This window comes from Pinus tabuliformis, chromosome 1_1 (genome assembly GCF_031772625.1).
Source record: "Pinus tabuliformis cultivar Carrire ecotype Pingquan chromosome 1_1, CPIR1, whole genome shotgun sequence".
Classification (NCBI taxonomy): domain Eukaryota; kingdom Viridiplantae; phylum Streptophyta; class Pinopsida; order Pinales; family Pinaceae; genus Pinus; species Pinus tabuliformis.
This window is the reverse complement of record NC_142297.1, coordinates 506,918,893-506,940,753: the sequence shown is the minus strand read 5'-3', so window position 1 is coordinate 506,940,753 and position 21,861 is coordinate 506,918,893. Positions and strand designations below refer to the sequence as shown.

Here is a 21,861-nt window from a genome sequence, read left to right as displayed (position 1 = left end):
AAATCTTCTTTGATGTGATCATATTTGTGATCTATCCAAATTTATATCCTGTAGTAGTACCGAAATACCATCTTTGAAATCTTATCGAACTGGATTCACCTTTCTTTATGTGAAGTCCATGCTCCTTTATATAGTTGCTTCTCCTTGAAATTAGGCCGGCATGAGTATATGAAGGGATGCATCCTTATATCAGGGTGACATGAATATAGAGAGGGAAGTTGACTTGAATAATTTGATGAAGAGGCTGAGTGATGACATTTTGTTGAAGAGGATGACTTGATGGAGGAGTCTTTGACCACACAATAAATGAATTTTACAATAACCTAAAGCCTACAATGGAGGCTTGACCTATAATTGACCCAAGCATGAAACCCATGCTTTAATAAGTCCATTCAATTTAATAATAAAAGTTATTTTCATTTTCTTTTGACAAATAAATTACATTTTGACTCAAGTACAATAATGAAGACCGAACCTAGTTACGTTTCCAACACATCCCATCCTTTCGACTAAGTTTTCCCATCCTTTGGTACTCATTAGACAATGAAGTATATCTCTAGGAATCCTTTTGAAGGATTGTCGAAAAGTATCTTGCTTGCATGATTTTGTAAGTTGCCCTCTTTGCATCAAAATGGCCCACACAGTATACAGCATGGAAAGCTAAAAGGATTTCATAAACTACATCCTCCCTCACACATCTTCTCACAATCTAATTAGCCCCAACTTAGAGATGTTTCCCCCAATCCAAGTGTAGGAAATATTTCTTTTAACAATCTTACTTTCTCCTTTGAAGATGGGTGAGGAGGGAATCAATCAGTAGCTAGGAAATTTGCAACGTCTACTAACCATGGAGATAGAAGTGGTATGGAAAATAGATGCTCATAAGGGAGTTCATCATCTATCACTTCATCTGCAGACAAGGTTAGTCTTGATAGAGAATCTGTAACAACATTCTCCTTTCCAGGTTTGTTAACAATAATCAATCAAATTGTTACAACAACAATAACCACTTAATTACACTAAGCATTCACCTTTGATTTATTCATTAAGTACTTGATTGCTACACGAAAAGAGTGCACAAAGACTTGATAACCAGTGATGTAATGTCTAAATCTATTTAAAGAATGTACAATTGAAAGGAACTATTTTTTAGTTGTTGTATAGTTTAATTCATCCTTGGATAGAATTTTGCTAATGAAATAAATTGCATAGGGGAGTTTACCTTCAAATTGTCCCATAACTACCCCAATTACCCTATCTTATGCATCTATATAAATATGAAAGGGAAAAGTCCAATTTTGGCCTTTGAGGATATGTGTTATCATTAGTTTTTCTTTAATCTCCTCAAATTCTTCTTGACATAAATCTGTCCAATAAAAATTGACATCTTTGGTTAGTAATGAATATAGAGGAGAAAATTTTTTAGTAAAATATTAAATGAATCTTCGATAATATCTAGTAAGGCATAAAAGACATATAACATTTTTTCTTTTTCTTTCGAGGAATAGGAACATTTTTTATGTTGGCTATTTTATTAGGGTCCACTTGGATTCCTTTTTTAGAGAGGAAATTCCCTAAGACAATTCCCTCATTCATTAGAAATTTTCACTTCTCATGGTTCAGAGAGAGGTTCATCTCCTCAAACCTTTGCAATACCTTGGTAAGGTTTGAGAGAGCCTCCTAGAAATCATCCCAATAGGGGGTGAAGGCATCCATGTAGATTTCCACCAGGTCATGCACAAAATCATAGAATATACTAAGCACAACCCTTTGGACAATGGTAGTGGCATTGCACAAGCCAAATGAGATGAATTTATAAGAAAACATACCACAAGGGCATGTGAAGGTGGTATTATGCTAATTCTCAGGATTGATCTGGATTTGGTTATACCCATTGAATCTATCCAAAAAGGAGAAGAAATTTTTCCCTACAAGCACATCAAGAATTTAGTCAATGAAAGGAAAAAGGAAATGATCCTTCCTGATGGATTTGTTGAGTTCTCTGTAGTCAATACGGATTCTCCATTTGCCATTTTTCTTAGAGGCAATGACCAGGGGAGACACCCATTCACTATACAAGATTGAATAGATGAATCTTGCATCTAACAATTTCTACAATTCTTCTTTCACAATATCTTTCAATGCAGGGTTAATTATCCTTTCTAGTTGGCAAACAAGTTTGTAATCCTCCTTGTATATATATGGTGAGTGCACACATAAGATGTACTAATTTCATCCCCTTGTAGTCCCATGCAAATGCCTCAATGAGCAGTTGGTTTTTTTTATCAGCTAAGAGAAAGGGGTCGATTTTAAGTGTTTTATAGGGGTTGATTTCTACTCTTTTTACATTGCTTTGCTCAGAACCAATAGCCAACAAATATTCCCATGGATTGTCTTATGAACAACTAGGTTTCCCTGTGGAATATTTTTCTTTTAAGCATCAATACTCATGACATCAAGATATTGGTTTAGCAAAAATTTAATAATTAGATTATCTTCAACAATTTTCCTACTACTAATGGTGGTTTCTAATGTAAATACATGGTAGGATGATGCGAGACAAGTATCGTCTTCTTCTTCTTCTTCCTATACCCAGGTAGGAAAATCATTATCAACCAGAGGTTGAACTAGTTGGTGGAATACAAGTTGTTTTCTTGATTGTACATTGGTAATGGTCATGTTCTTAGCCCCATAATCAATGTATGCATCAATAGTGCCTAACTAGGGTCATCCTAAGATGAGTGGATAGTCATTAAACTTGGTATTGGGCTAAAGGACAAGGAAGTTTTCGGGATACTCCTAGGAATCAATAGAGACCAATAAATCTTCTCGTTGGACATAATGTTGTCATTAATTGGCACATGTGATTGACCTTGGAGATTGATGTTGTATATTCATTGACGTCATGGAAAGCATCAATTTGGTTGTTTATGTCATTAGTAGAGAACCATCATAGTAGAAGAATAATTGAATAATCCTTAAAACACTATGACTGTAGTTGGTGGATGTATGCTTCAACAACATGTTGATTGAAGGCTCTTTTCCCACAGAAGATAAGCTTTGATGCTATTGCAGTTGGATGGTACTCAAAAAGTCATTTCCAATAGTATATGATAGTCTGAAAAACTCCTAAGGGTTGTGGAGTTATGACCAATTGAAGGTTCGTAGGGTTCTGGAGTTGTTCCACACTATCTAGTGTTTTTTAATAGATTTCAGTGTTAGTGAAATTTACGAATTCAAACAATGAAGTATAAAGCTCAGGAGAGAAGGCACCCTGAGAGAAAGTCCCACAAGTTGACACATAATCATTCCCTTGGAGTCATGAAGAAGCATTGAACCGCGAAGGGAACTATCTTGATACTAACTTGCCCGAGAGACAGAACATTCCTTGTTAGTTGCCATAAATATTGACATCCTGCCCTAAACTTTGTTTTAAATGTTAAGTTAGGGCAATATTTTATATATAATGGATGAGTCACAAAATAGGAGTGGGAGACAAAGTTAAATCATGACACAGCACAAGGGCATGTGGCAGACAACTGGACTAATGAGGAGACAACATGTGGAAGGAAAGATGATGTGGCAGTCTAGTGGATGACCTGTTGTTTTATTATTTTTTGGAGACAAAGTGGGTCAAATTCAAGTAACATGTGGCACCACTAGCTAAGTGACAAATGGTAGTCTAGTGACAAATAATGATTTCATCTCGCCTCGAGAGATCCAGGTAGAGGAAATGAACACCAACGTCCATGTAAACAGAGATGAAGAGACAAGCTGAAAAGATTCACCTAAGCGGATTCCTAAAATATGTAATAGGGATAAGGGTTGCCTTGAGAACCCTAACCTGACCTATACACTTAAAATTATTTACCAAATAATAAAACAAAGAAATGGAAAGAGAAAATAAAGAAAAAGAAAAAACTAAATAATAGAATCTGGGCACATATATCATTTAAAAAACTAAATAGAATTTGAGTGCATATATCATTTGCCTCTTGTTTGCATGTACAACTTAGTATGTAGAGAAGGTATTGTTTGTGTATAGATATAATCTATGTATGTGAATGATGAAGCCATGGAGCATTGTTAACAAGGACATTATTTCTCTCATCCCTGCATCTGCAATTATTCCAAGAATACCATCACATTGTGTTGTATCAAAGCATTAGTCTCTCAAAGAGTAAAGCTGATTATCCAAGCAAATAGATCAGCAAATAAATAGTTCAATGAGAGACTCACATATCCTTCATTTCCAAATCAGTGTTGTGATATGCTCATGTTCTTTTGTCTTCCCAATGCATATGCCCAAGCTTCAATATTAGCTTGTTGGTAATTTTGGGTTATGGTGAGCATATCAAACAAAATATAGAGGTCATTAAGCTGCAAATACATATCACATTGAGCAAAATGAACATAGAGGTATATGTGGATTATCTATAGAGTATGGAGTCTGCAGAGCCTGTGACACCTTCATTATGTGTCAAGTGAGCACATAACCCTTCAACAAGTAAATCCATGAAGACTTCTCCAATGCCTCATTTCTTCGTCGTCGCACAAATTAATAATTGATAAAATTGATTATCAATGGTATTTTTTATTTAGGTTAGCTTACTCTAGGTAAACTTGATTGTATCAAGTTACTGATGGTTTTTAGACTTTTTTTATGAGAACCCATTGTTTTATCTATGGTATTCATCTCTAATGTAGTGTATTTAAAGGAAAAAGACTCCTAGTAAATTAGTCCTTGTGGCCATCAGAATCCCAGACACCACCACTTCTCTCGGTTTAGCCATCCTAAATAGTAACAACTGCTATTAAATTTATGGTCAAAGTTGTTTTGTGTGGATCAAAATTAGTGAATATCAAAGCTAGAGTTGAACATGGATGACCTGGTAAAATATTCATGTAGATCAATTATAATTGTGCTTAGAGTTATTGTGTGTTTATCATATCCATAATAAAGAGTAGCCCAAGTAACTAAAAGGGGCAGAGCAGTGGAAAGAAGCTTATGGAGAAACTAGCTCTGCTATTGACTATCGATTTGTTAAAACCCTATTCCCAATAGTCATTTAGTTTTGAGTCCTGAAAATTCGTCTTTTCTCTATCTATAGCAAGGAGATGGGAGAACAAAAGCAATATGTATCATTTTAAGTGCCTTACACAAATGTATGTGTATGAAGAAACCACTACACAAAGCAAAAAGTTAGGAAGGTCCTCGACGCAGCCAAATTATGCTGGTTCCTAAGGTTCATAACCCTGCTATGAAAAATATGACCTATGGAAACCCATAAAAAGTTATATATAGAAATTCTAGCGTAGAAGAAAGTCACACGCTCCAAAAATTGAATGACACAGGTTGTTGATTTGAAAATTGCACTCAAGTATCCTAGATGGAATATAAACATAAATAGTGTGAGGATGAATTTGTGGAAGGTCACTGCAAGATTAATGGTGGGCTTGGATCTTGCGATGTAAGTAGTGGTGGTGAGTTATGGCTACATCCGAGATTAAAAAAAAAAAATAACATTGTGGTCAAGTTGGGCCATAGCAGATTCTCATGAGATTCAGTTGCGGGGTTTTTCACATTTCTTTAGTGCATGTGCTCCAATGCTTGGTTGTAATTGATGGAGATCACAATGATGCTACGAAAGCTCAAGAAGCCACAACAGAGGACGTTGTGGATAACATTATTAGTCCACCAATGCGTGAAACTATTGTAGAAGATGTCGTGGATAACACTATTAGTGGACTAGTGTGCAAAACTGCTGACAATGGAAGAAGAGGTGGAAGCAACAGTGTGATGGAATGTAGAGATCATGGTACAATGCGTAATAAATGGTTGTCCTTGGTTCAGATTAGAGAAGGTGTTGCCAACATATTTGTAAGCATGGTGTAAAGCTAGGAAAATGAAAATGGCAAGAAAAAAGAGATTCATTATAGCATGACATGGTAAAGAGGGTTGTGGATTTTGGTGTATGGCATTGATTGCTGCTCACAAATGATGAGGCTATTACATCACCCCTAGATCTATTTAAGGTCATATTTGAGAATTGTGTCTAGGCTAGTGCAAATAGTGTTGAAAGTCCAGGTCAAGATATGGATCTGAAAATATGTAGCAAGAGAGAGGGGTTGCATGGATAAGAGAAAGAATGAAATGGAGTCTATGGTGTTGATGTTTAGAGAAGGAGCCAACTTGTGACGAGAGTCAAAGTGGTGCGTGACCACCCTAAGGGTTTTAGCTCCAAGTTATCAAATCCTACCATAGGTAAGTGTATTCCCAAAGAAGTTGTAAAGCTTGTTGTTCAAGCATACATATTGTGCTGGAGCATGTGATGATTCAAGTTGTGGAATGAACCACTTGGATAAAGATACAAGAGTGGGAGGTGTACTCATATCCCAGCTTGAGGTTGTTGGAATTGTAGCAAGAAAAGGTTTCATTTGACTGGTACCTTAGTAAAATGGAGAAATTTGATTTTCCACATCAACAAGATGACTTGGATTGCAGTTAGCTAGAGTGACATGGCTTTGTCTCCTAGTTAAATTAGTAAATTCAAGTTATATGCTAGAAGCAAAGTTGTGCATGGATTGATTACTAAAATTTAGCAATGTAGTGGATTTATTGTTAGTTAAACTCAGTTAACTGAGCTCTAATCTTTGGTGGAGTCAGTAGGAGTTCAATTGAGTAGTTATAACAGTTCTTAACACACTAACATCTCAATTAACTAATCAATTTACTAAAAGTAGACCCAGTCATGCATGGAATTTGAATTGCCTAGTTGAGTGGAGGAAAAAGGCATCAATGTATTTATTATTGTATACTAAAGAGTGTATACAGTTTGTATGCAGTAAGTGATCAAGAGATCAGAATTGCAGTGCACGGTGTGCTTCAGTATTGAAGCAAGAAATTATAATTGATTCATATTCTCATCTAAATTAATGCAAAGAAACAGATGGGGTTTCCCAGTTGGGTTCCCCTGTAAAATCCTTGTGTTCCTTGTGTTTTGATGGTTGCATGTTATTGCATGTGTTTCTATCGTGTGTTTTCCTTTCCACATAATAGTAGAAGAAATTTTTGTCTCTTGATTTCAACTTGATTTCATTAGCAGTAGTAAACTTCTTGTAATTTCTACATGGTATCAAAGAATAAGAAGACTACATAGAAACCTCGTTCTAGATCTTCTATTAGATAAATTTCAATTTGCATAGTTTTTGGAGTAGATTCTCTCCAATGTAGGAAAAATGTCTTTCAGCGGATTGAGGCTTGAGTATGCATTGAAGGGAACTTTGAATTTTTCTGCTTGGAAATACAGGATGGAAGTTGTCCTAGATAACAATGGAGTATGGGAATATATACAAACTGATATTCTAAAACCAACAACATCATATGCACAAGCACTTGCTCAATGGAAGTAAGACACAAAAAAGGCCAGTAGGATTATTCTGGAGGGTGTCAGAGATCATGTGGTTTTTAACTTGCATGGAAAGGAGACTCCTTTTGCAATGTGGAAAACTCTCACAAATCTATTCCAGAGCAGCAATGATGCCAGGAATTTGGCACTGAGAGATAAACTCAAAAGCATTTGAATACAGAAAAATGAAACGATTCATCATTACCTATCAAGATTCACTCAGGTTCGAGATGAACTTGGAGGAGTAGGAGAAAATGTGCCATCATCTAAAATTGTGATCTTAACAATCCTTAGCCTTTCGAAATCCTAGCACAACTATCAGGATTTAGTTAAGGGAAGAGACGAGCTACTATAGTGGGAGAGACTTTGGTTTGATTTGGTGCAAGAGGATATCAGAAGAAACACTAGAGATGGTGTCACATCCATTGCAGATGAGGAAGAAGATTGTGCTCTAGTTGGCAAAGGAAAGAAGGCCAAAGGCATGAAGGATCAAGGTGAGGCAGAATCCAACCAAAACCATGGCAAGAATAAAGACCTCAACAAAATTAAATGCTTTCAATGTCATGAGTATGGACACCTTACAACCAAGTGTCTGCATAGGAAATCTAGTAAGGAGCCTGCAGCAGCAGCAGGAGGAGATGCTCTTGCATCACAATTCAAGTTGGATTTCACCCTCATTTCTTACATCGCAAGCGGAATAAGAGGGAGTGAGTGGTACCTAGATTTTGGTGCATCATATCACATGATAGGAAGTAAGGAGTTCTTCAACAGCCTAGAGGAGAAGGACTTACAATTACAAATAGAGCTTGGAGATGATATAAGGTATAGTACCAAGGGGATTAGCACTATCACCTTTAAGAGGGGGTCGGACTCCCATCTTCATTTGAAAGATGTAATGTATGTGTCTAGTTTGAATAAAATTTAGTTTTTGTAGTTGTACTTGAAGACCGTGGATATGGTGTGGTCTTCAGTAAGGGGAAAGATTATTTGAATCATGTTTCTATTAGACAATAAAACAAATTGGTGTTCGAGTTAAAATCTATACAAGCTAAAGGTATATTTCACCATACATGCAGCTATACCTCCAGGAGTGAGGTGGGGCAATGTAAAGTCTTGGTCCCATAGTTGCAAAGATTTGGGCAGGATCCATAGGAGAGCAGTAGCAGTTGCAATATACTCTTCTCATGGATCATTATCCTTGCTACAGGGGCCCACAGTATTCAGTAGCACAAAGATCAGAGTTAGTTGATGCAATCAGATCTTGCTAATAGTAGTCAGAGACTTAGGAGACAGTTGCAACTCAAAGACACAATTGGTTCAGTATTTTGGATGCTTCTCAATTGTAGTTATTGCAGTAGCAACAACAATAATGAGAGGGAGTTGTGTTACAGTACATTCCTACGGGAGTAGGATTGGGGTTGTGCATAACCCTTTTCTTACTAAAAGGGAGTGTTGAAATTGTAGCAAGAAAAGACTTCATTTGACTTGTGTCTTAGTCAAATGGGGAAATTTGATTTTCCACATCAGCGGGATGACTTGGATGGCAATTAGTTGGAGTGAAATGGCTATGTCTCCTAGTTAAATCATTAAATTCGATTTATAGGCTAGAAGTAGAGTTGTGCATGGTTTGATTGCTAAAATTTAGCAATCTGGTGGAGTTATTGTTAGTTAATCTTAGTTATTGAGCTCTAGTCTTTAGTGGAGTCAGTGGGAGTTCAGTTGAGTAGTTATAATAGTTGTTAACTCACTAATATCTCAGTTAATTGATCAATTTACTAAAAATGGACCCAGTCATATATGGAATTCAAATTGCCTAGTTGAGTGGAGAAAAAAAGCATCAATGTATTTAATATTGTATACTAGAGTGTATACAATTTTTGTGCAGCAAGTGAGCATGAGATCAGAATTGTAGTGCAAGGTGTGCTTCAGGATTGAAGCAAGACATTGTAAATGATGCATATTCTCATCTGAATTAATATAAAGTAGGCAAGGGGTCCTAGTTGGATTCCCCTGTAAAACCATTGTGTTCCTTGTGTTTTGATGGTTGCATGTTATTGCATGTGTTTCTATCGTATGTTTCCCTTTCTGCAGAATAGTAGAAGAATTTTTTGTCTCTTGATTTCAGCTTGATTTCATTAATTTAGCAGTAGTAAATTTCTTGAAAAATCTACAGAGGTTGGTTGTTGTAAAGCCTTAAGACTTTGATCAGGCATGCATTTAGTGTAGTGGTGCATGGAGTTATCAAGTTGTGGAATGGACCACTTTGATAGGTACTAAGGTGGCAGGTGTATTGATATTCTAGTTTGAGGGGGAATGTGAGAATGTGAAATGGTTGATGAAGCATGTACCCAAATAGATGGTAACCATTTTATATGGAATTTGATAGAGTGATTGGAATTAGGTTAATATCCTAGATTCAAGTTTAAGGGGGGGATTGTTAGGGTTTTGGGCTTCAGGTTTATGAGAACCCTTGGTTTTTCCATGGTATTCATCATATTTAAAAGTGGAAAGGTTCCAAATAAATTTGTCCTCATTCCCAAGAAACAATGTCTTTAGAAACCACCACTTTGTAGGTTTCACATTCCTAATTATTTACCCATATCAATAGGATCATTGGCTAAGATCACTTGTACATGATGAATGCAATAAGCATCGATGAAAGGTCTTAATGGCAACCCCATCCAATGTCAAAGGTCGCACAAAGACATGGGCCTGGAATCAAAATAGTAGCAATGTCTCTTGCCTCCAAACTCACTCAACAAATCAACCTCCATATGTGGCTTCACTTCCATTAACCGAGATGGACTTAAATTTTCTTTTCCATAAACAAATGGTGTGCGCAACTCACTTTATTTCCAATTTCTTTTGTTGGAGATAGATTTCGTAATTGCATAGTGAACACAACTCTTCCAATGCGTTGTTTGAAGAAAATGAAAGGGTGAGACCACCTCACCTCTTGTCACAAATGATCTCGAAGAGCCTTCAAATGTCAAAGCAGGGATACATGACTCAATCCCCCTTTACATCTATGTTATCGAAGGGGTGATTGAAAGCCCTCTTCCAGTCGATGCCAAGAAGATCATGATCCTCAATCCAGATGCATCTTTTTAATGTGATTTTTATTTAGTATGTGTTTTTAAATGTATAAATGAATGGTATTAGCGAAATTCCTCAAACACTCAAATTATAGATTTTACAACTCAAATTTTTTATGTTAGCAAATTGTTACCAAAATGAAGATTAAAAAAAAAACATGGAAGATTTAAGCTACCACATTTTATTGGTTTATACAATCAATTGATGTATACATAAGAAATTAATATATGTTGTTATAAGAGATTTTTAAGATTTTTTAATATTTTAATTAATTAGGTTTTTACCATTTTTTTTTTACATTTTTTTTTTTTTACTTTTATTTTATTAAAAATTATCACCAAAATCCTATTAATAAAATCTCAATTTTATATCTATATCATCAAAACAAAATTTTGGAATATTTTAATTATGTTATCCAAACAATTAAAATCTACAATTATATAATTTTAATTTTAACTTTAATCGTTAAAATTTACAATTTCAAAATTTCTAATAAGATTTGTGACTAAACTTATTAAAATTATTTAACATTCAAATTACACTCTTTCCAATTATATAATATAATTGGAGAGTTATTATATAATAAGAGAATTGTTTTATCAAATTTAAACATTGACCTCTTTAAAAGAATATTAGTCTTTTAAGTGTCAAACAATGTTTTAAATTATATATATATAAATTGAATTTAACATAATAATAAAATAAAATAATATAATATTTAAAAAATAATTTAATTAAAAATCACTAATTATGAAATATTATATAAAATATGAAACTCAAAATTCAAATCAATATTGTTAAAATATTATCATTACTACGTTGATAATTCTTTCTCTTTTCTAATTCTCAATCAACCAACGTTATCCCACTCACGGTATACATTTGATAAATTGTACTATCTATAATTATCTCTTTCTATTTCTCAATCAATAAAGGGTACCCACTCAAAGTATACATTTAATAAATAGTATTATTTGTAAATAAATTTATTTTTTAATAAAAGAAATAATTATTTATATAATATTTAATATTTATTTTTTATAACGTCGATAAAATTTAATAAATTATTTTACAAGCAGCTTAAATTTTGAACATCACAATTTTTTCTATATCTCAATTCTTCTTATCTCTTTCTATTTCTCAATCAATAAAGGGTACCCACTCAAAGTATACATTTAATAAATAGTATTATTTGTAAATAAATTTATTTTTTAATAAAAGAAATAATTATTTATATAATATTTAATATTTATTTTTTATAACGTCGATAAAATTTAATAAATTATTTTACAAGCAGCTTAAATTTTGAACATCACAATTTTTTCTATATCTCAATTCTTCTTAAACCAATTTATTAAACCCTAAACTTGGCACACACGCATATTAGAAATGGAAAAATAAATTAAAAAATAATTATTTTTTTAGTTTAAATTGAAGCACCATTCAAGAATCAATGTTCAACTACTAAATAAAATTTATAATATTTTTTAATAATAGATATTTTAATAATTAATTATTATTAATTTTAATAAATATTAGATATCACTTTTTAGATTAACTGATCAATGACTATTTTTTATGAGAAGTAGTTGTAATTCATTAATTTCTCATGATTTTTGAATAGTCTACTTAGTGTCAATCATCACTTCCAGGGCTTGCACCCAGTAACCAGGATTTCCCTGAAGGTCACTCATCCCAGATCGTGGCTCAAGCATGTTTAACTGTGGAGTTTTCTCCACAATCAAGGCCACTTAGCTTGCTACCCATTTGCAAAACCTTAGCAAGTATTGTGCCAAGGTTTTGCAAATGGGGTAGCAACCTAAGTGAGCTTGATTGTGGGGAAAACTCCATAGTTAAGCTCGCTTGAGCCAGAGGTGATCTGAGATGCATGACCCCCTGGGAAGTCTCGGTTACCGGGTGCAAGTCCAGAAGTGATGATTCACGCTATGTGATTCATTTCATTAGTTTCAATCCCACTTCTTCACCCTTGTGCAAGCCCCGGAAGTGATGATCGATTGATGCTATGTGATTCATTTCACTAGTTTCAATCCCACTTTTGCAAACCCCGGAAGTGATGATTGATTGACGCTATGTGATTCATTTCACTATTTTCAATCCCACTTCTTCACCTCTATGCAAGCCCCGGAAGTGATGATTGATTGACCCTATGTGATTCATTTCACTAGTTTCAATCATATGAGCATCATCGGATGCAATGAGTGCTAAGTGGACTATTCAAAAATCACCCGATGCAATGAGTGCTAAGTGGACTATTCAAAAATCACTGATGCAGATCCCAAAAAAGATATCTAATATAATGCATTGCGAGACTATTCAAAAATCACCAGATGCAATGTGTGCTAAGTGGACTACTCAAAAATCACCTATGCAAATCCCAAAAATTGATATCTAATATAATGCACTGCGAGACTATTCAAAAATCACCAGATGCAATGAGTGCTAAGTGGACTATTCAAAAATCACCTATTCAAATCCCAAAAATTGAGATCTAATATAATGCAGTGCGAGACTATTCAAAAATCACCCGATGCTAAGTGGACTATTCAAAAATCACCAATGCAAATGCCAAAAAATGATATCTAATATACTGCACTAGGAGGCTATTCAAAAATCACCAAATGCAATGAGTGCTAATTAGATTATTCAAAAATCACCTATGCAAATCCCAAAAAATAATATTTAATATACTTAAATTTAATAAATATTATTTAAATATTTATATTAAAAATGAAAATTAAAAAATTATTATTATTATTTTTAATAAATATTATAAAAACAAACCGTTATTATTATTTTTAATGGATATTATTTAAATATTTATAGTTTTAAAACTATAAATAAAAAATAATATCTAAAATATTTTAACTATAAATAAAAATTATATAAAGAAATTTTCAAAAGCAATTTAATTGGAGGTTAAATTTTATAATTTTTTCAATCTAGTGCACAGTGCTCATGTAATTAAAAATTACGTTGAATTGATATTTGGGAATTAGAATTTGTTAAATGGGAATATTTCTTTTCGTATTTATATTTATTTAGGTTGAGGATAGCTCCTGTTTTCCAGCTTTAAACTTGAAACTAGATGAAGCGTGAACCTCATTGAATCTACGCTTCAAAGTACTTAGGAATTTTCAAATTACCAATAAATTTGACAAGATTAAAAATTATCCATTGAAAAAAAAATACAAAATACCTGTTAAATTCAACGGCTGCCAACCGCAGTGCGTTCTTCCCCCTGCTAAGAGCTTCGATTTCCGAGAGCAGTGCGTTCGCCCGCCTGTCATGATCTTCAACCTCCGAGCGCAGAGTGTTCGCCTGCCTGTCAATAGCTTCGGCTTCCGATCGCAGTGCGTTCGCCCGCATGTCAATAGCTTCGGCTTCCGGTCGCAGTGCGTTCGCCGGCGGTTCGTTTACCCCCATAAAATTCGCCGACTGCTCCTCGTTTGCTCGCCCGAAATCTTCATCCTCCAACTGCGGTTCGTTTGCCCGCATAAAATTTCTGGACCGCTGCTCGTTTTCCTCCTCCAACTGGTGTTCCTTTCCCCGCCTGAAATCTCCAACCTCCCATTGTCGTTCCTCCCCTCCTTCAAAATATGGGGCCTCTACTTGCAGTTCATTTTCCCGATTAAGGCTTTCACTTTCCAAGTGCTGTTCGTTTCTCAGCCTGAAATCTTTACCCTCCACCTGCAACTCCTCCAACTCCTCTTTCCACAACTTCAAATCTTGAAACAAGTTCAATTCTATCAAATTGCTGGGAGTAGGTTCAGATCTTGGTGTTCGAAGATTAGTTGCCTGTGCCAATCCCCTTATGCTCTTAAGCCTGCAACATCCAGAAACCCGGAGATGCACCAAAGATATCAACGTTTCAACACCTGGCAACTCCTCCACTGTTTTACAGTTTCTCATGTCCAGTTCTCTAAGTTTTGCCAGACCACAAAACCCTGTTATTTCCTTTAATACATCACATCCATTCAAGTCCAGCAATAATAGTGTTGTGGGCAATGTTCCAACCGCCTCCAGTTCTAAACAATCGCTGATGTCCAGCTGACGCAGGTTGGGGCAAACGCCTTCAGCAAATGATAATTCTTTTATTCTTGTGCCGTGAAGGTCTAACTGTTTGAGTCGAAGAAGCATGCCCTTGTGAATAGAAGAGTCCATCAATCGGCGCTCACTCTGATGTGGTGATGCATCTTCTACCTCAAAGTTTTCCACTCTGCCGAATGGCACTTCTCGCAGCGGACATCTAGTTACTTTTAAAATTGTAAGACTCTTTAACTCTCTTGAACTTGCTGGTAAATACTCTATTCTTCCACAATCGATTTTGAGATCTGTCAATTGTTTCAACTCTGCAACTGAGGCCGGCAAACATTTCCAATTCCCGCCAAAGAGTGTCAAGTGCTTTAAGCTCTTTAGCTTACCAAGCGACGGAGGCAGCATTGCCATAGAGGATTCCTGAAAGGATACTTTCAGAATTTCCAAGTTACTTAAGTTTCCAATATCACTTGGCAATTCTTCAAGGTTTGCATTCCACAAGGAAAGGTTTTCCAGGGACCACTGACGTGTGACCTGAGGAGGCAATACTTCTACTTTCTGACAATCTGAAAGGTCTAAGCTTTCCAGCGTTCTGATATTTCCTAGAGTTTCTGCACCGAGGATCAACTGCGAGCAGCCCTTCAAATAGAGATGTTTAAGTCCAGTTAAACTCCCGAAGGAATGTGGCAGCGTTTCCAAACGGGAGCACCCATACAAGCTAAGATACTGAAGGTTTGTAAGATTCCCAAAAGAGTTTGGCAGCGTTTCTAAATCGCAGCTACCAGTCAAGTTAAGATGTTGGAGGTTTGAAAGATTCCCAATCGCATTTGGCAGTGACTTCATGCTTAGGCGCATTCTCAAATGTTTCAGGGAGCGGAGAAGAAAGAATTCTTCTGGCAGTGCTTCGATAGTGCATCCCAGTTCAATCTTTTCCAGGCGCTTCAACATCCCAATAGACCTTGGCAACTGTAAATGGGCTACATCAATATTCAACTCCCTCAACTGAATAGGTACCTACAATGAATTGTTCGTTTTAAATTTAAAAACCTCTACTTGCTATGAAAGGAGAAAAATACACAAAATCTTTTAATCACTGAAAAGAACCATAACGCAACACACAAACATTTAATTACCGAAAAGAACCAGACCGCAACAAAAGAGTTACCTCACTGCCACTCTCCCACAGTATTTCCAAGTGGCTCTCGCCGCCAGAGATTTCTAAAACTCTCAAGTTCTTTATTGGAATACTGGAAGGCAAAGAAAAGTAGCGACACGGCCGATCAGAGGAAACAACAACTTCTGAGCTCCCAAGATGTGAGGAAGAAGCAATTTCCGAAACACTTTCCGAGATCCCATGTGAGAAAGATACACTTTCCGACACACCTTCCGAGAAATGTGACGAGATCCGATTGAAGGAAGAGAAATCCCACCGGAGCCATAGAAGATTTGACCATCTCAAGTGATTGGATAGGCTTTCACACCATTCACCCTGAACTCTCAACAGCTGCAAGCCGCGCAGATGAACAAAAGGATTGCCGATCTCCAGAGGATTTTCCAAAGAAATGCCTGATGTTTGCAAGTTAATTCCGCGTACCTAAATTGTTTAGTGAAAACTGTTAGAAACAATAATAATTCAAAAGATGAAAAACAGATTAAATTGACCATAAATTTAAGAACAGTAACCGAATGTGTAGTGGTTCAAACACATACCGATGATTGGTGGAACACATTACAGAAGGCGTTGTCTGTTAAGCGCCAAAGACGAACCTTAGGTTCTTTCCCTGCCAAAGCTCTCCCCAAGTCTCGAAGATGAGAGTGCATTCTTATACAGTTTCTGTTGTCGACCTCTACGAGATACTTGTTCTCTAGGTTCCGAAAACCGAGGGATCCTTCCCAGTTAGATGCGTCCCATATTTTGATGGCCTTCTCTCTGTTTTCTCCTGTGAAGAAACAAGCAATGTCTAAGAATATCTCTCTCTCTTGCTCATCAAGGCTATCAACGCTAATTTTAAGTCTGCCTTGTATATCCGTGGGCAGTACTTCAGATATTTTTTGTAACTGGGCTCTCCAATACCCTAAGTCCGGGCTTTCCGTGTAAAGAAGAGCCCCTACCACTTTGAGAGATAACGGCAATCCTTGGCACTGATCCAAAAACTGGCTAACAACTTCTTCAAATCCTACAACAGGGTTAGGCTGCCGAAAAGCGTGCAAGCAAAAAAGCTCTCGAGAATCTTCTCTATTCAGACCTTTCAGACTATAAATAGACTTCGACTTCATTGCGTATATTTCAAGAAGAGCCTTATCGCGAGATGTAACTAAAATTAGGCTACATGAAATAAGGGTATCCTTCAGCGGCGAAAATAACGCCCGCAGCTGCTCAACAGAATCCACATCATCTAGAATTACGAGGACTTGAGAGGTTGGGACATAACTTTTTAACATGGCTATGCCTTCATCAATGCTATTCACTATCTGAGCCTGTCCAGTCAAGTCCTCATAAAGTTTACTTTGCAAGGATGTTAAAGAACCCTTAGAGGTAGCTTCTCTCACGTCGAACAAAAAACAACATCGATCATAATCTGATCTCTTACTGTTAAACAACAATTTCGCAAGAGTCGTCTTTCCAACTCCACCAGTGCCTGCTATCCCTACAATCTTGGCTTCGTCACTGGGATGTTGTGATAGCACCGTCCATTCAAACTCTTGTAGTTTTTCTTCTAACCCAGTTTGATATGTGGCCACCTCCAAAAGGGGTTTTCTGGCCCTTTTCTGCACCAAGTGCAAAACCCTATCCACGAGCTCCCCCTCGTCCCTGATTATTTACAGATACATAACTAAAGCTGTTGAGAAACACGTTAAAGAATTTAAAGGTCAATCGGGAAAAAGGAGTTAGAAATCTTACCCATTACACTCCTGCAGTTCCAAACCGCTTATATCTGCAACGCTAGAAAGGGCCTGTCTCCATTTTTGAACAGTCATAGGTTCGTATCTCTTCTTCTTTTCGAGCTGGCGAAGGGCTTCAGCATACTTTCCGCAATTGCCTTCATCCTGCGTCCTCCGAAGCTCAGAAGGATTAACATGGTAAAAGACAGGGATAATGGTCGCCCCTGACTTCAGCATCAACAGGAGCTCGTTGAGACACCACTTTGACTCCGCATATCGCGGAGAGAAAATAGCTACATGAACAGAGGCCGTTGCAATAGCTCCTTCAATTTGACAGGTTATATTTTCCCCTTCCTGCATTTCTCTCTGGTCTAGAAAGACTCTGAATCCAGAGGAACGGAGCCGTCGGTAGAGATGACTGGCAAAGGTTTTCTTAACATCCGGCCCTCTATGATTGAGGAAAACATCGAAATTGCTGTTGGGAGTTGCAGAGGACGAGGAAGAAGCCAACGTCTGATTAATCGCCATTTCTTGTATTTAGGACTGATAAATTGCACTGTGCACGGAGATGAGAAGATGAAATGCCAAAAGGGGCAGACTCAGTGTGAGAAGAGGAAGGGATTTGAGCGATCAGTTGATCTGACAAGTACTAAACTGCTTGCTAATAAAAGTAGTTAAATATCAACTAGGGTTTGCATTCACCGTGGTAAAACGTAGAATTTGCTGCCTAAGTTCGAATATCACAACTTCATCGAAGAATGTAACTCAAAACCTTCCCAAAAAATAACGTATTTTATTCAAATATGTTTTTTTTAATATCTTTTAACCGGGCCACCATGTCATTGAAAAACAGGTTCAGAGTTTGACTGAAATATAAGATATGTACCCTTAAATTTGATGTATTATCCAAAAAATGTATATTTTAATTACTCTATTATTAAAAATACTTTTCTCGGAATTGCAAAAGATTCTCATGGTTCTGCTCGTTATTTTTTATTCAAATATGTTTTTTTAATATCTTTTAATCGGGCCACCATGTCATTCGAAAAAGTTCAGAGTTTGACTGAAATATAAGATATGTACCCTTAAATTTGACGTGTTATCCAAAAATGTATATTTTAATTACTGTATTATTAAAAATATTTTTCTTGGAATTGCAAAAGATTCTCATGATTTTGCTTTTAAACACCTTAGTAGTTTAACGAGATTGTTTTTTGCCTGGAAAGTCATGGAAATTTTCAAAAATTGGTAAGGATTTTTGTAAATATAAATTATAGTTGTTAAATTTTAAAATTTTAAGTGTTTTAAATTTTTTAATAATGTTAAATCTGTTCTCACATTAAAAACACTGTCAAATATAATCTTTAAAAAAAAAATCATTTTTTTTAATTAAATTCGCAAACACTTTTTTAATTAAATTCCAAACACTTTTGACCTCCGCCTGCATAAACTACTTTAGACACTCAGTTATAAATGCAATATTGCCACTGAAAGGACTCCGACAAAGACTTGATATTTTTATGCGCGTGGCAATTTCTCAAACACTTCTTTCGCACTTTCTTTCATCTTCGCGACGCTTTCGTATTGCAATTACAGAGTTTTTTTCAATTATCCACTAACTTCCCTCTTCACAGAGTATTTCATTCATGCGTTCTACCGTGGGAGAATTTCCCGTGCCTTTCTTCACATGTATACTGCATTTTCTAATGGTGGAAAATTACCGAATTCACTTATTTTTTTCCTTTTCATTTCTCAGCTTATTAAATTTCTCCGCACTTCCTTCCCCGACTTTTCTTTCTCACTCATTCAATTATTTCACATAGGCATCAGACAATCCCTGTGAATCTTGGCGGTGGACGATCTGTTGAGTGACTAAGTATTATCGTTTCCGGTTGAATCTTTTTAGTGGAATAATAATTGTAATGACTTTTATATAAATTTTTTTCTTAAATAGATTTAGGGTAGTTTATATATATTCCATTAAATATTTTTGTTTAAACAAATTAAAATGTTTACCTAACATATAATTACAAAATGAATTTAGGGTGATTTCTATGTATTTTATTTATTATTATTATTATTATATCACTTTACATCTTATTATTATATTTTTTTCATACTAAATTGATGTGCTTTTTTATGTCACTGAGTTAAAATGTTTAACATAACATAACATTACAATATTTTTCATACCTCTGAACACATGTTAGAAAATTGAAAGAAAAGAAATGAGTTAGATTAATTACAAGTGAGCAAGCTACATGTGGAGGTTGCACAAACTGAAATGTACACTCTAAATAAAGATGATTTAATAAATACATCGCAATAGAATAGGGAGGTGAGAACAAATTCCTACAAACTAGGAACTAGTCCTAACTTAAGGAGTTAGGTTACAACCATGTAACCATTTCTCCATTAATACAATACAATATTAATTATTTTTAACTCTCCCCCTTAATGGAGAAAGGATTATCATGAAGTCCTAACATCCCCCTAAACAATTCAAATTTCACTTTCCCAAGAGGGTTTGTAAAAATATCAGCCATATTGTCACATGTTTTATAGTATTCAATAAAAATTTATTTTGACTCGACCTTTTCTCTAACAAAGTGAAACTGAATATATATGTGTTTCACGTTCTTATGAAACACTAGGTTGTTCACTAGCTTAATGGAACTCTAGTTGTCACATTTGATGACAGTCACTTCTTTCTGCTCTTCTCCAGCATCATGGAGAAGTCTTCTTAACCAGATAGCTTCACATGTCAATGTGCATACTACTTGGTACTCGGCTTCAGCTGAAGATAAGACACAGTGCTCTACTTTCTACCGCTCCATGCTATGACCCCAGATCCAACACTAAATGCCCACGATATATCGTTGATCATCCAGGTTACCTCAATACACTTTTTGCTGCTACCCAATGAATTTCAAGAGGTTTCGACATAAACTGGATCAACAAACTAACAGAGTATGCTAAGTCTGGTCTAGTTGTATTCAAATATATCAGACTACCAACTAGCTGCCTGTATAAAGTAGCATCCACCTCCTTAGAGCCATCGTCTCTGCATAATTTCAGGTTCTGCTACAAAGGTACTAATGTTGTCTTACACTGTTCCATTTTGAACTTTTTAAGCAACCCTCTGACATACTTCCCTTGAGTAAGGAAAGTTTGCCCAGAGTCTCTCCACACTTCTAGACCTAGACAATAATGTAAACTTCTGAGGTCTTTCATTTCAAAAACTTGTGACATCTGCAATTTGATTTCTTTGATTAATGCATCTGCATTACCTGTTATAATCATGTCATCCACATACAAGGAAATCAAAATTATCTGCCTCTGTTCATCATACATGGTATATAGATTTGGATCATTCTTACTCCTATGAAAACCATGCTGTAAGAAAAATGAATCAATCTTCTCATACCAAGACCCACGTGCCTATTTTAAACCATAAAGGGTCTTTTTCAATCTACAAACTAAATGCTCCTTCCCTTGTTTAACAAACCCTTCAGGCTGCATTAAATAAACCTCTTCCTTTAAATCACCATTTAAAAATGCAGACTTAACATCTAACTGGTGTATCTTCCACTGATGTTTTCTACCTACTGCAATTAACATTATAATAGTATTCAGTTTGGCTACAAGAGCAAAGCTTTATCCATAGTCAATTCCCTCTTTCTGTGAATAACCCTTTGCTACCAGTCTAGCTTTAAACTTTTCTATACTCCCATCTGCATTAAATTTAGCTTTGTAAAGCCACTTGCAACCTATGTGTATTTTTTGTTCAGGAAATTCAACTAGTTCCCATGTATTATTTCTAATAATAGATTCAAATTCTTCATTCATTGCGGCCCTCCACACATGAGATTGACTAGCTTCTTTACAATTTGTGGGCTTTGTAACATTTAAAATGTTTGACATTAAACCAGAGTCTTTTAATCTAACCAATAGTTGATTCTGGCTACCTGATCTTCTCGGTAGGGGAATCTCCTCAAATGTGTCTGCTTTAGACCTTAGAGGGCTTGACTTACTGATTACATCACCTGCTTCTTCCTCTTTCTGTTTCTGTTATAGTTGCTATTGTTGTTGCTGATTGTCCTCACTGCTTTCTTCCATCAAAAATGGAATGTGCCACTCTTCAAGGCTATTCTCCTTATTTCCTTCCTCATCCTTCTCATGAAATAACACATCTCGACTTGCAAGCACTTTATGAGTTAAAGGATTAAACAAATTATAGGCTTTAAACTCAGTGCAATCTCCTACAAAGATGCATTTCATGGCCTTAGGGTCTAACTTCTTCCTATCACCCTTGGGAATATGGCAAAGGATTTTGACCCAAAAACCCTTAAATGATTCACTGCAGTCTTATATCCATAAAATGCTTCAAAAGGAGTTTTAAATTTAAGACATTTAG

The 21,861-nt window shown here is 35.7% G+C and overlaps 1 protein-coding gene across 5 annotated transcripts in view; it reads right to left on the bottom strand.

Annotated features, from left to right (window-relative positions):
• The window catches only part of LOC149214010 (uncharacterized), a 102,498-nt gene extending 84,420 nt beyond the window's left edge, over positions 1–18,078 (bottom strand). For all 5 annotated transcript variants that reach the window (XM_089392177.1, XM_089392180.1, XM_089392178.1 and 2 more), the window contains exons 1-4: positions 17,464–18,078; positions 16,272–17,373; positions 15,727–16,155; positions 13,723–15,575 (exon numbers count right to left, since the gene is read on the bottom strand). In XM_089392177.1, coding sequence (XP_089248303.1) covers positions 13,723–15,575; positions 15,727–16,155; positions 16,272–17,373; positions 17,464–17,972 — 3,893 coding nt within the window. In that variant the 5' untranslated portion in view covers positions 17,973–18,078. The remainder of the gene's footprint in view (positions 1–13,722; positions 15,576–15,726; positions 16,156–16,271; positions 17,374–17,463) is intronic.
• Positions 18,079–21,861: the final 3,783 nt, after the last annotated feature.